Here is a 14379-nt window from a genome sequence, read left to right on the forward strand (position 1 = left end):
TGTGCAAAGGGGAGGACCGAAGCTTCCCCTCCCCCCTCTCCTCCAGTCCTCTCGCAGCCTCCTCCTCCACCTTCCCCACCGCTCGTGTCTCCGGGTTTGGGGGTTTGTTTGTTTGTTTGTTTGTTTTCTGGTTTTGTTTTGTTTTGTTTTAAAAAAAAAAAAACCAAACCACGCTGGAAAAGACGCTCTCCCGGGCGCTGTGAGAGCGGAGAGCCGGGGGGACAGCAGGGCAGGTCGCTTGGTACCGGGAGAGGGGCGGGGGGGGGAGGCGGCTCCCGCGCCCCGGACGGCGGCTCCAGCACCGCGGCCAGCGGCTTCAGCACCGCGGACAGCGGCTCCAGCACCGCGGACAGCGGCTCCGGCCCCGCGGCCAGCGCACGCCGCCAACATGGCTCCGATCGCGGCCAGCCGCCAGCAGTTCGGTAAGCGCGTCCCGGCCCCAACTCCCCGCCCGCGGGGGCTGGGGGGCTGCTCCCCTCCCCGGGTGAAGTGAAGGCAGGCAGCCTCTCTGCTTGAGCCACCCAGCGCCTCCCAGCACGCAGCCTGTTGGGAGGAACCTGGTGTCCCCCCCCAGTTCTCTTCGGTCGGCGAAGTTGAGTGAATTCGCTTGCTTTCCCTTCGGTCTCTCCCTTCCTCCCTACCCCTTCCCTCTGGTAAAGCACCGGGAGGGATGAAGAGGTTTGTGTCGGTGCGTTTTTCGGGTAAGAGAGGTTTGGGGCTGTTTTCTCTGTCTTGGTTAAAGTAGCGTGGCTTCGGAGTTAAATGATGTAAATGCATCCTGTGCCACAGAGAAAATCTTTGTTCAAGCCATTCTGGGAATAATTGTCGTTCCTTTTTTCTTCTTGTAGAGAAAGACTTGTCAACTGTTAGTTAAAGTGAAAGGTAGTCTCGTAAAGGACATTGCTAAGATGAAAATACAGGAACCCAGTGTTTCTAGCTGAACAGCTGCATCTTGATCAATCTGGGATCTCTGAGAATAGAAATGATAACAATGAACTTTTCAGTTTTGTCATTTCTACGCACTGGATGTAGGGTGATTAACTGTGATAGCAGAAGTTTCGGAAACAGTCATATATGTGCACTTATAAAATAGATACATAAATAGCTTTACTCAGAAAAGCAGTAAGTAGAAATGTTTCTGAACTCTGCTTTACAAATATTGACTCTAGCCTAGATTATATTTGCTTTCGCAGTGGTTTAATTCAAGGACTGACTTAAGTGAAGTGACTCCAGATTTATGTCACGTAACTGAAATAATAACTTCTCCCAGAATCAATAGGTGATGTTTCCTATTAATACACTGCCTTGAATGTTAACCAATTGATTTACATTATGACAACAGCAAGAAATTCAGGTTGCAACATAATTAGTTGTAAATATAAAACCATTTCATCTTCTTACCTACCCCACCCACTTGATGTTTCTAACCACACATGTGACATCATGCTTATCCAATTATTTATTTAAGAAAGATAATAAATATTTTAAACACCAGATTGATTCCACCACTGCTTTCAGTAGTTGTAGAATTAAAATATAGCATAGTAACCATTACTATAAAAAGTCTGTCATCTCATGAAAGAGCATTGTAAATGTGCATAATCTTCTTAAAAGCTATTAAAGTATTCTGATTAGTTTTCAATTACTTCTTGCTTTCTACCTTTATACCAGGTATATTGAAATTTCTGCAGCCCAAGGAATTCTTGAAACTCAGAGCCACGTGCTTAACTTAGAAAAAATACTTTTTGTTTATGTATATAATTTTCAGTCATTTCATTAAGTTCTTACAAGTACGTAGACTGGTATAGCTTGTAGGCAAAGGGAAAGTGACATGAATATTGTCAGAAGAAATTAATAGCCAGGCCCAATCCTTTCTGTGCTGGAGCATTATATCCTACTTTGCTCTGATTGATAGTATTGTGGGTTTTTTTGAATCATCTGACTAAAAAGCAAATGTATAGTGGCAGCACATATATATGCCCAGCTTTTACCTGGATGAAGCTGATTTAGCAATACATAGAGGGGGATAGTTTTGCTTTTCTCATCCAGAATGATCTGCTAATCATTTGCGAGAGAACCAGAACTGTTACACAATTGCCTTTATGCATAAACAATGTCATTCCATTAATATTCTATTGGTCTTCCACTGTTGCAGGGAATAAAGATTAAGCTCTGATTGTTACATTGTGGGAGGTTTAAACTCACTTAGTAATGTTACTTATGGGCAAAATTCGATTTCCAATTAGTTGTGCTCATTTGCCCCTTCGATGCATGCTTTGAACGGCTAATGATACTCTATATGTAACTAATGTATCACATGACAATTGAGGTTGTAACACTTGCTCAGTTTTCTCTTTATTCAGTTTAAGTATAGGATTCATACTAAGGTAGAAGAGAATTATGTTTTAATGTTTTTCTTATACACTCCTAAAAAGTAGTGACCCTTCCTGTAAAGTCCCCATAGCTTTGATTTATAGTGCCTTAAATGCAAAGCTTAGTGGTTATCAATGATACATTTAATACTTTTTTCAGCTTTGGACTCACATGTGACTGCCCAATGTCACATCCATCTGGAAAAGACACTTGGTATATAATTATTCTAAATTTTCTTGATAGACTTCCTCCTGCAAAGTATTGAAAATCCCACTGAAACTGTTGAGTGTTATAACCTCCAATTAAACTCAGTTCTTTTAAGAGATACCTCCAGGCAATTATGGGATCAGACCATAAAAAATGAGTTAATTGAGTGTACAAAGCATTCTAGGAAACAGTGTGAAAAGCAGACGATGTATCTATAAGTAATGCATATTTCAGAATCTGTTTTATCTAACCAACAAAGATCCAAAAACTCAAAGCTGAAACCTTCTAAAAGCTGGTATTACTCACAGACATATAAACTCAGAAACTGCAAACAGAAGGATGAGAGAGTCGAGCAATTACTAATGGTCATTACTATTAGGATGGGGATAGTATTTTCCTCCCAAACACTCTGTGTATGGAAAAATACTAACATAACAAGCATGCCTTAGTATGGGACTACACACTCATGCCTGCAGGTGGCGAGCAATATGTACAATGCAAAGCACTTTCAGCCTGTCGATCCTGCTGCTATTACCATCTCGTGTCAGTTTGTTTTACTAAATTATTACTTTACTAAATATCACACAGAGTCCAAGGCATTGCTGCTTATGTGCTTGTTGCTATTTATTTGATTTGCAGATGAAATTCCTACAGTGGTTGGGATCTTTAGTGCATTTGGCCTTGTCTTCTCTGTCTCCCTTTTCGCTTGGATCTGCTGCCAGCGTAAATCTTCCAAATCCAATAAGACCCCTCCATATAAGTTTGTCCATGTTCTGAAGGGGGTTGATATTTACCCTGAAAATCTCAACAGTAAGAAGAAGTTTGGAGCAGATGAGAAAAGTGAAGCAAAGAACAAATCAACGATGCCAAAGAATTCTCTCCATCTTGACCTGGAGAAGAGAGATCTCAACGGCAACTTCCCCAAAACTACCCCTAAAATCCAGAGCTCTCCAGATCTTGAAAATTCGTCTCCTAAGCACTTCGTAGAAAGGAAGAAAGATTCAGTATCCCCTGATAGTTTAAAATCCATCACTTCCCTGTCATCTGAAGATAAACAAGACAAGCTAGGAACTCTCTTTTTCTCCTTAGAGTACAACTTCGAGAAAAAGGCATTTGTAGTGAACATCAAAGAAGCACGTGGGCTGCCAGCAATGGATGAACAGTCAATGACTTCTGATCCCTACATCAAAATGACAATCCTGCCTGAGAAAAAGCACAAGGTGAAAACCAGAGTGCTGAGAAAAACCTTAGACCCAGCTTTTGATGAGACCTTCACGTTTTATGGGATCCCCTATAGCCAAATTCAAGACTTAACACTTCACTTTATGATCTTGAGCTTTGACAGGTTTTCCAGAGATGATGTCATTGGAGAAGTCCTCATTCCCCTTGCAGGAATTGAACTGTCAGAAGGAAGGCTGCTAATGGACAGAGAGATCATCAAAAGAAATGTTAGGGTAACATATTTTTTATTTAAATTTTAAAAGTGTTGTGCTAGTGCTAGCTATGATTCTTGTGTAATGCTGCTACCTTCTTGGAAGGAAAAGGGAACAAGCTCATCATGCAAGTCATTGAGATGCTTTCATAATGGCAGCATGAGGAAGCAATTACACAAATGTAATAAAAGAACATTACAATGAGCATAAAGCAAGACATTGCTAATGTCCTAAACTCTACTTGCTTATTCAGCCGGTCCAGCAGGTTTGAGTGGACCCATTTACCTTAGGTCAAGAGGCCTCAATCCACATTAATTTGCTTTAAAAGGAAAGAATGCAAAGATTTAGATATTCTGCCCCTTCTCCTCCCTTCCTTTTTCTGTTTGAAATCATTCTTTCTTAAAGCTTATTGAAGTCAATGTAAATCTTCCACTTCAACCACATGGGGTTTATAGCAGATTCTTAAAGAATGCAGGTAGTCTTTAGTTAAGGAATTGGAACCTGTTAGAGACCGTATTGTTGATGCAGTAGTATATTCTTGCACTTCAAAGCTGTTACTACCTTCTCTCTCAAGAATTGTGACACAGGCTGCAGCTCTACTAAGGATAGTAAGACATGAGGGAGAAGCCAAAGACTTACTGAACTCAAGGGCAAAACATACTGACTTCACTGGGATAAAAATTTTTCATACCATCTTGTCTCATTTCAGAATGCAAAGTTCATTTACAACCATCACAGCTGAACCACAGAAATGCACATGCATCACACACACATCTCTTAATCTCTACTAAGGAAGTGGAATGTGTATTGACTTTCAATTTGATTGTTTTCAAAGAGCAAGCATACTGCCAAATCAAATAAATGTCTACCAGACAACATACCTATAACTAATACTGTTATTTTACAATTCTATCACTATATTGCAACAACTATAACTATGTCACTGATATTTCATTGATAATTTATTGGGTTTTCTGGTATATAAGGTATTATTTTTGCTTGTTTCCCTTGTCTTCCTCCTTTCTGTAAAATAAACTACTCCTGAAAATTCACATTTAATAATCTTAGAGAAAGTCTTTGATCTCATCTTTATTTCATGTATATTATAGTACTTTAGAAAGTGTCAGGGATGAGATTTCACTAACTGTTTGAGTCTGTCCTGTTTAAAACCGTTTTACTGAAGATTTTTTTTTACCTTTTTTTTTTCCCAATATATCTTTACAGAATTTTGTTTTGCTTAAGATCATTTTTGTTCACTGAGTTTTTTTCTCAGGATGTAGGATTTCATTTCTAATCTCTGCAGCTAATGATGTCATGTCAACCTATATTTTCACTTAATTATTATTTATTTTTGTTCAGTCTAATAACCATTCATAAGAAGAGTTATATAACTACAGTAGAGGGCAATTATATTTGCTATGTAAGCAGTGTAGCTCCATAAGTTATATCCTTTTATACTATTTCAGGGTATACAGTTATGTGACATTTCATAAATCTTCTTAATTCTGGTTTAAAGCTTGGTCAATATAATTGCTTATAAATAGTCTTATTTCTTTTTCCTTTCATTTCCTCAGAAATCATCTGGGCGTGGAGAATTACTGATCTCTCTCTGTTATCAGTCTACAACAAACACGCTCACTGTGGTTGTTTTAAAAGCCAGGCATCTACCTAAATCTGATGTGTCAGGATTATCAGGTAATGGTTTTACTAATGAATGTGCCTTAAGACTATAAAACAAACAGACAGAAGACAGATGAAATGTGGCATTTCAAAGACTAAAAATATCCCATAAATGCAGAAATGGTGTCTCTATTATTTGCAGCCTATTCATTTTATTCATATCTAGGTCGATGCTTTATTTTCTAGGGTATGTATTTTACAAATTTGTTCTTCAATCACATTAAAAAAACCATGACATCTGTTAGCAGTGGAAACCAATGAGTTTTGTGATTGTCTTGAACAGAACCCATCTGCCATAAGTATGGGATGTTGTTTGGAGATACTAAAAGCTTTTATTTGTGACAAAAAATCGGTTTATTTATAGCAGATCAGTATTGGGTGAGATCATCGTATGGTTTATTTCAGCTTAGCACCAAGAAAAGCAACCAGTTACAACTGTGCTGAATTTGGCCCACTGAACACCAACATTTATTTGGCAAGGTGAAAAGATGAACTATGCCAGTGCTGGAAGCAGGTTGTAACATAACACCCGTGCTTTATCATGAGCTGTACTTGGGGTGCACTAAGAAGGAACAGGTTTTGCACCCCCTTCTCCTGATCTTGTGCCATTCTGCATTCAGTGGAACCTCCTTTGAAGCCAATACTAAAATTGCACTTAGATGCACATTAATGCTAGATAACATAATAACAGAATAAAATTTAATGTACAATATACTAAGGATAAGACAACCACAGCAAAAGAACAGTACACAACAAAGGACTATACAAATAGTAGCACATCTGCTGTTGATTCTGTATAGGACTGATACTCTTTCATTTCACAGGATTTTCTTGAAAGAAGCAGAAGAGGTAGTAGTTTTGGGAACCACTGAATCATAATTACTACAGCCAGTGATAGAGTCTTTCTATTTCTCATAGCAAGAAATAGTGCCATTTACCTAGAAAGTTAACCCATCCTGGATCCAACACAACAAAGCTATAGAGAATTCCCATTTACATGGTGAAGTCCCATTGAAATCCTCCTTCTGATCTCATTTTTTTTTCACATATGATAAGGAGAAAGGATATAAATGGATCCCAACAGTTTACACCACTAGAAGAGAGCATACACACTTTTAATAATTAACCCCAAAGTCACAGCAGATAGTGGAGGTTTCATGAAGACAACATGACAGCAAGCTGATCTCAACAGACCAAGCCTGGCTGAGGTTCACCCAGGTGGGAAAATAACTTGAAAACAAAAGCCCTCCTAGTCTCAGCAGCCACCTGGACTCTATAGCACATCCAAACCACACATTTATTTATGCAACTCTTATGAGTAAAGCTGTAAATTTTGTTTGCTCTTTCTGCTTCCCTCAGTACAAGCTTGCTAGCTATAACAGGAATATAATATTTCTAAGAGGTACAGGCAGCAATGCTACACCTGGACACCTAGTTCATTTAGACAGTTCTTCATTATTTGCTGCTCATCAGCAAGAGCAGGTTCAATAGATATTTGGGAGTCAGTAACATATTGCACTCACAACAGTCCTTATTTCGTCTGGGACTTTCCCCTCAGTCCAACATAAATCTTGGACAAGAAGGAGGGTGAAATGGTGTTTCTATGGGGTAAGCTGCACAACTGCATAACTGAATCTCCTTAGGAAAATGGGAACTTTTTTACTCAGAAGCTGTTCCATTCCCACAACCTCCTTGGTTTCCTTGATCACTGGTGTTGAGGTCTCCTAAATAAAATCAAGAGGAACATTCTAGCCTTATCTAGTAGCTGGCCAGAGGTAACAGTCAGAAAATGTCCTTTAAACAGAAATGAACAGCATAAATTCACCAATTAATATTGATTTTGATATTTTTAATGCTTGTGTGGCATACATTAATTCCAAAGCCAATGAACATTTTAATTACATTAAACCCTATTTCAAAATGTTTATTATGCTGATAGAGTATAAAAGTGAAGATGTATCCTATCATACCTTACTCCTGTTAAACTATTGCCAGTTCAAGGAAACAAAAACCTTTTCATCATCTGACCATTTCAGTTTGATAAGTCTGGCATAACATTCCTAAATATGGTTCAGTTTTAATTTTACTCTTTAAAACAAGTTCTTAACTGTTCTTGATGTTTATTAGCTGTTTGTTTACATAGACTGTCTTGTTTGACTGGGTTCAGTAGAAAGGATTTTGTGCTGTGCCTTTGCACCATAAGAATTTGGAAACAGGCCCACATTTGCACTGAAATAAATGCCAAGGTGCTTGAAAGGGATGATTTTCAAAGTGTTCTCTAGAATTCCTTTAAGGGAAGAAATATAGCCATTGTTGAAGACAATAGAAAAGGAATCTTGCAACAGTTGAATAATTATGAGGAATGTAAACAATTAAAGTTGGTTGACAGCTAAAAATATGGACATTTTCCCTTCCCTTCTTCAATGGTAGTACAGCACAGACATAAAGTCAAGTACATTTCCTAACAACAAAATACCCTTACGTTTAAAGTTTAGTGTTAAATTTGTTCAGTAAAAATTTGTGGGAGCAATTTAATCAAGCTAATTGACTTTGGTAGAACCACAACAGAATGAATCACATCCGTTCATCCATTCTCCCAGCATGAGCTTATTCTCTCCTTTCTGATGCTTTTCTTTACATGAGTCTTATTAACGCTAATGATTATCCCCTACTGGTGGAATGTGTGAAAAGCAGATTTCTGTTACACATAAATATGTAATGATACATATTTGTCAGAGTCCATTAGAATTTTGTGTACTTTCAGACCACCTTTGCATGTAGTAGAGATGTTATTAGGGTTAACGGACTACAGGGCAGGATTTACCTCATGAAGGAGAGGCCTATATATGATCAGATAAATCACAGCCTAAACTTCACTGACTGTCTTGATTTCATCTTTGGTGACCATAAAGGAAGCTTAAAGAGACTAATTCAGATTTAAACACAAAAATTGGATGAGGTAAACCATCTTTAATAACTTGAAACATCTCATTGTGATGTAATTATGTTGGTAAGTTATGAAAATTTACCATTAACTAGGTCAAGGAATTTCTAAACACCACTGTTCAATAGCTGATCCATGCTCTTTTTTTTTCATTGCAGACCCTTATGTCAAAGTGAACCTGTACCATGCTAAGAAGAGAATTTCTAAAAAGAAAACCCACGTGAAGAAATGCACCCCAAATGCAGTGTTCAATGAATTGTTTGTCTTTGACATTCCTTGTGAGGGCCTTGATGATATCAGCATTGAATTTTTGGTTTTAGATTCAGATAGGGGGTCAAGGAATGAAGTCATTGGCCGGTTAACCTTGGGATCTTCAGCAGAAGGAACAGGTGGAGAGCACTGGAAAGAAATTTGTGAATATCCTAGGAGACAAATTGCCAAATGGCATATGTTGTGTGATGGTTAGCAGCTTAGAGAGGGGTTGGAACTTGAAAAACTATATATATTTCCATAGGCAAGGAGCAGTTTTCTTTCTCTGCTATGTATAATTACAGGCTTGTAACTACAAGACTTTTTTTGGGGGGGTGGGGAACAAAAACTGGATTGAATTATCAGAACAGAAGGTAACTAAATTTTCACAGTAAATAAAGGAATTTCTATTTCATTAGATTTTAACATAATTGGATCAGATTCATATTCTTCTGGAGTTTAAATAGCCTGAAACTTCTGAAGCACTATAAACTTCACTAAGAACAGACTATGTTTTATGAAAAAGTCACTGGAAACCTTATTAGTACTGTTATACAGAGGAAGATAACCTCATTAAAATATATCGCTAGATCTAAAAAAACCACCTGTGGCTTACTGGGGAAGGGGCTGGGTCTGTAAAAGCCATGGGGAATGAGGGTAAATAGGAGGGAAATTCCTTCTGCCCCTCCATTAGAAACCTTCTTTTATGAAAATTCAATCATTATTTGTAAGTTTTGGTTACTTATACTTTGATCATCCCAAAGACTGAAGAGATTTTCAGCAATTTGCTTTACATATCACATCCTGTGCAACTAGTTGTTTTATGTGTGGAAATACTGTATAATTATTTACAGTTGGATTTTTTAATATGTATATATATAACTTGTTTTATTACAGTGACTGAAACAGATACATTCTACAAATCGTTGAGGAAGTTAACATACCTTGTTTTGTTAAAAGGGCTCCTTTACGGGTGACTGTACATGTTACAGTATAGCTACAATTTGGGAATAGATATGGCTTGCGTTTTTTTTCCTCTAGCAAGGATTACACTTTAAGCATTTCAAGCCATGGCAAAGCATTTCTGTTGAGATGAGGTAACATACAGGATATTACAGTCAATGACCTTTCACCAATTATATTTTAAGCCATTCAGTAATACTTAAAGAAAAATTGTTTCTTCTTTTGTTTCATTAAAGAACAAACAAAATAGTGAGACAGAGAACAAAACCTTATTCTGCTGTTTAGCTTCCTGAACTGTGACTAATGTCATTACAGTCAGTAAGACTACACCCAATGTACAAAATTTAATGCATTTTTAAACTTTTGCAGGATAGGAGACCAAGCTCACATTGTAATTTATTCAATATTATGTTAGACAAACTACTTGAAAAGTGCATTTCACTTAGATTATATGCATTAATGTCCATTACTGATTGTACTGAAAATTGGTGGTGATAAGGGCAAATAACATCCTAATTTCATGTTAGTGTGACATATATATGTTTAAACTTAAACTGTGCCAGGCTGGGGAAGTATCAAGTGTAACATAAACAAGTATATAAATAAAGCATTTAGACCTGCGAAATTTACTCTTGGTCATACCAGATAGGGTTTTAGGCTGTCAGAACTATAGCACAACTATAAGCAGATTATTTCCTAAAGTTTGTACACTGATTTCTGATACAGAATTGTTTGCAAATATTACTCCTACATAATTTTCAACTACTATATATATAAAGAAGAATATAATGAAATTAGTTGTTGACATAAGAAGGATTTAAAAAGTGCAAAACCATTTTCAGTATTTTTGCATACATCATTTTGTCATGTGTAATCCCACTGAAGTGAATGAGACTATTTGGGAATTAAGGTATAGCTCAATGCAAGTAAAGGTAACACAATGGGCATGCCAGGTAAAAACCCATACATTGGATGTCAAAGTACTTTCATTAAATAACAGATCCAGGTCCTATTCAGAACCATTGGAGAATTGTTGTCGACTTTGCCTGTTCTCATATGGCCAAATTATGTTTGCAGTAAAGGACACTGAAATATGAAATATGCAAGTAGACAAATAGTACTGGAAGAATTCCATTGAGGTTCTTCCAGATTTTGTGTTGGTATTTTCTCCAGTTTTTGAGAATGTGTTTGATATAACAGTGTTTATAAATTTCTGTAAAAATACACTTTCAAAATAACATAAACATGCTTTTTATGATAATGCTCAATGTAAAAAACCTGCGTATTGTATGTATAAAGGAGAGGAATCTTTTTTGCTTTTTTCTTTAGAAAGCTGATTAACTGCTTAAGGGCTAGAGTTTGCCAGCCACATTGAAGCAGAGCTAATCCAAAGCCACCAAGTCAAAGGAAAGATGCCCACAGACTTCACTGGGGTTTGAAGTGCAATCACAGAGCAAAATTCTTCTTGTGAGTCAACCCAGCAATGTCAATGGGACCGTGGATAAAAAGGGAGACATTGTTTGATCTAATGGAGACTGGGAGAGTTTAAGTCAGTACCACACAACCAGAGCTGTTACAATTTCTAGTAAGGAAAGAACTTTATGCTGAAAGTGATTGCATGAAAGACAGTGGGACAGCTTGTAATTAAAGAAAAAAAAATGGAGGTTTTGTATATTGGCCCGTAAGTAGTACGTTATGTCTAAAAATCAGATGACAAGAGTCATCTGTCTCCAATGGACATAAATTCTGACATTAGGAGAAAAAAAATCCACCCTTATGAATTAATGATGGGCTGTGACCATCTTTCATTTCGCATCCAACAAGTTGTCATCAATTTCTTTTTTCAAGTTTCTATAGCAGCTTGAGGGTTAATATTTCTACCAGCTAAATGGCAGTTGTTGGTGGGGGTAGGGGGTAGGAATGGGAAAGGGAAGCAAAGACATTTTTATTAAATCTAAAAAAAACTGTAAATAGAATTTTGGTTTTCATTTAAAGCAATGTTTAGCTTGGAAAGTTGAGTAAAGATGACTTGTAACACATCTGTAAACCAGACAAGGCAGGAGCGAATGTAGACCTGTACCGAGAGGAGAAATTCTGCTGTTTTATAAAGTATTCAATTCTCATTGCGAATATCTTGAACTCTGTTAAGGATACTGTACTGTATTAAACATGTAAAAAAATGATGTTTGTCTAAGTAGCTTACAAAAATAACTCCTTGAATGGGAGACTATCCATGTCTGGAGATCTGTCGTAACTAAATACCTGATTCGTTATGGTGTTGTAACTTAATAGAAGCTATTCGAGAGGAAGCATGGTGTATGAGATTTTGTAAGTTATTTGTGCTGGTTCTGTATGTTGTGCCATGTGTGTAAGACACGAATAAACTGCTGCTTTTGTTCATCCCATCCCAAAACAATTATCCCACCAATGTATCTTTTCCAGAGATTTCTGCTATTGTTTGTATTCATGGTCTACTCTCTGATGCTTCTATCAAAGAACATCTGCCCTGCAAAACCTTCCTCTTCTCACAGAGGTGGATCAGACTTGTTCTGCCAAATACTACCCAGGCATATCACATGTTCTTTATTCCTAGCTTCTTGCTGCATACTTACATTCGTCTTGAATTGTACTGTACACTCAGGCTAGAACCTGAGACATGGCCCATGACGGAAGATCTGAGTCCTAAATGGGCCCTACAGGGACTGATATACAGATGCAAATAAAAATGAATTTTAGCATATTAGGTGGAAGAAGTAAAATGCAAGTCACATTGCTATTGGAATCCTGGTGACATTCCATTTGTCTTCCAGAAGCAAACAATATCCCTTGGACAATCATGCTGTACCACTCTTACTTCTTTTGATGTAAGGAAGTCCTGTCAGGCACCAGCTTGTCAGGTGAGTCTGGAAGTTGAGGTAGGGAAAGTATTCCTTCAAATGCTATACACAAACACAAACTTTGCTGCTGTGGTCTCTGAGTTTATTAGAATATTTTACCAGCACAAAACCAAAAGCTAGGGAAGGAAGAAAGCAGTTGCAGCAGGGATACACGTTGCCATTTAATGGGTCCCATTGTGAGCCTACAACCGATTACCTGGAAGGGATCCCTGATCCTTGTCACAGAAATCAATGACAGGATCCACTAGCCAAATGCATGAAATGGAACATCCTCCATGGGTATAAGCTGGTATATTCTCTCTGGCAAATGTCCTGTCCCCAAGAGACAGTCATCAAGTGTGAGACTGCTCTTTTCCAACCTGTGCAGTCACTTCTTTTCTTCCTTGCGTTGTATGGTTGTCCTCAAACAATGGTGATTCACATGGGTCACATTTCAGACCCTCTTCTTCATGACAAAGATCAAGAATGTCTTTAGGTTTTCTAACTATAACGCAGCTGAGCCTCAGGGTTAGTCTCAAGACTACTGTCTTGATTGCTGTTTGTATCTCAAATTGCTGCAACAGACAAGTCCCCTCAAGAGAACCCTTACAGATATCCTCCTCTTTGCTGGAGATGTGATTCCTGAGGTGTAACACCATTCTGTAAGCCCCTTGTATTTATACAGCATCACGGTTAGCAACATGCTGCACATGCAGTAATAATACGTAACCACAGATGGCCATGAACAACACTTCTTTTCCTCAAACAAGATTCAAATATGTTCTATGTAAGCTGCTACCTTCTTGTCTGTGCTCTTCGCTTCATGACGTCTCACGAAGCTGGTGTACAACTCGTGGCACTCTTACAGCTGTTATAACTGGCACTTACTTGTTTTGCTCTGCTGATGACTCCTGAGCAATTACCTTCATTCAAAAAGTTCTAGCAAGTTCTCACAGGCTTTTCCATAATATCTTTTACCTTCTATCACTAAACGCTTGTTGTAACATGACTTTGGGTCTGGAGGCAGCTTTGGAGCACTGATTACAGTTGCAGCATGGCAGAACTTTCTAGTTCAGAAGAAAGAATTGAAGTCAGTAGGAAGAGAAATAGGAGAAGTCAAATTCTTTACCAAGTTGTTATGTCAGTATTGTTATGCCAGTTTTGCCATTGTGCATCTGAAGTTCTTTGTGCATGACCAGAGCATGTCCTGCAGTCACAGAAGGGAATGCTCTGATTACACCACCAGCAACACATTACATTACAACACAATCAGGTGTTGTCCTGACAGATGAGTTGACTTCTGCTCTAGCCCTTCAGCATCAGTAGTAGGACTGAGGAGACATCACCTAGGTCCCCATGCCTTACCCCTGCCCCCAGAGCTCTGCAGTCACTCCTGACATGCTCTGGATTAGCCCTGGCAGTACTGCTGGTGCCCAGATGGAAAAGCTGTAATAGTCCAAGGGCTGGACAAGCCTTGGCAACATCCTGAATCCCAACCTCATGGCGAGCACTAGACCTCCCAAGATATGATCAGGGCAAGTCAGCAGATTGAGCCTCCATCCCCAGGTAGAGGGTGTCTCCAGTAACTGTCACATTCCTTTTCTCCTCTGTGAAGACGAGGTTTGAACCGAGCTGGCTCTGATAAAACCCTGTT

The 14379-nt window shown here is 38.3% G+C and overlaps 1 protein-coding gene across 1 annotated transcript; it reads left to right on the top strand.

The window, feature by feature from the left end:
* Positions 1–388: 388 nt before the first annotated feature.
* On the top strand, positions 389–9103 carry SYT4 (synaptotagmin 4). The gene is made up of 4 exons (XM_075020531.1): positions 389–422; positions 3220–4034; positions 5588–5708; positions 8796–9103. The coding sequence occupies exons 1-4, from the start codon at positions 389–391 to the stop codon at positions 9101–9103; spliced, it is 1278 nt and encodes a 425-aa protein (XP_074876632.1).
* Positions 9104–14379: the final 5276 nt, after the last annotated feature.

Source organism: Buteo buteo, chromosome Z, assembly GCF_964188355.1.
Source record: "Buteo buteo chromosome Z, bButBut1.hap1.1, whole genome shotgun sequence".
Classification (NCBI taxonomy): Eukaryota; Metazoa; Chordata; class Aves; order Accipitriformes; family Accipitridae; genus Buteo; species Buteo buteo.

What these genes read in the sequence shown, in the direction of transcription:
- SYT4 (XM_075020531.1), top strand. Translation starts at nt 389, where the DNA reads ATGGCTCCGATCGCGGCCAGCCGCCAGCAGTTCG. An exon ending in GGCCAGCCGCCAGCAGTTCG is followed by an intron (nt 423 to 3,219) that starts GTAAGCGCGTCC and finishes TTTGATTTGCAG; the next exon opens with ATGAAATTCCTACAGTGGTT. An exon ending in TGATGTGTCAGGATTATCAG is followed by an intron (nt 5,709 to 8,795) that starts GTAATGGTTTTA and finishes TTTTCATTGCAG; the next exon opens with ACCCTTATGTCAAAGTGAAC.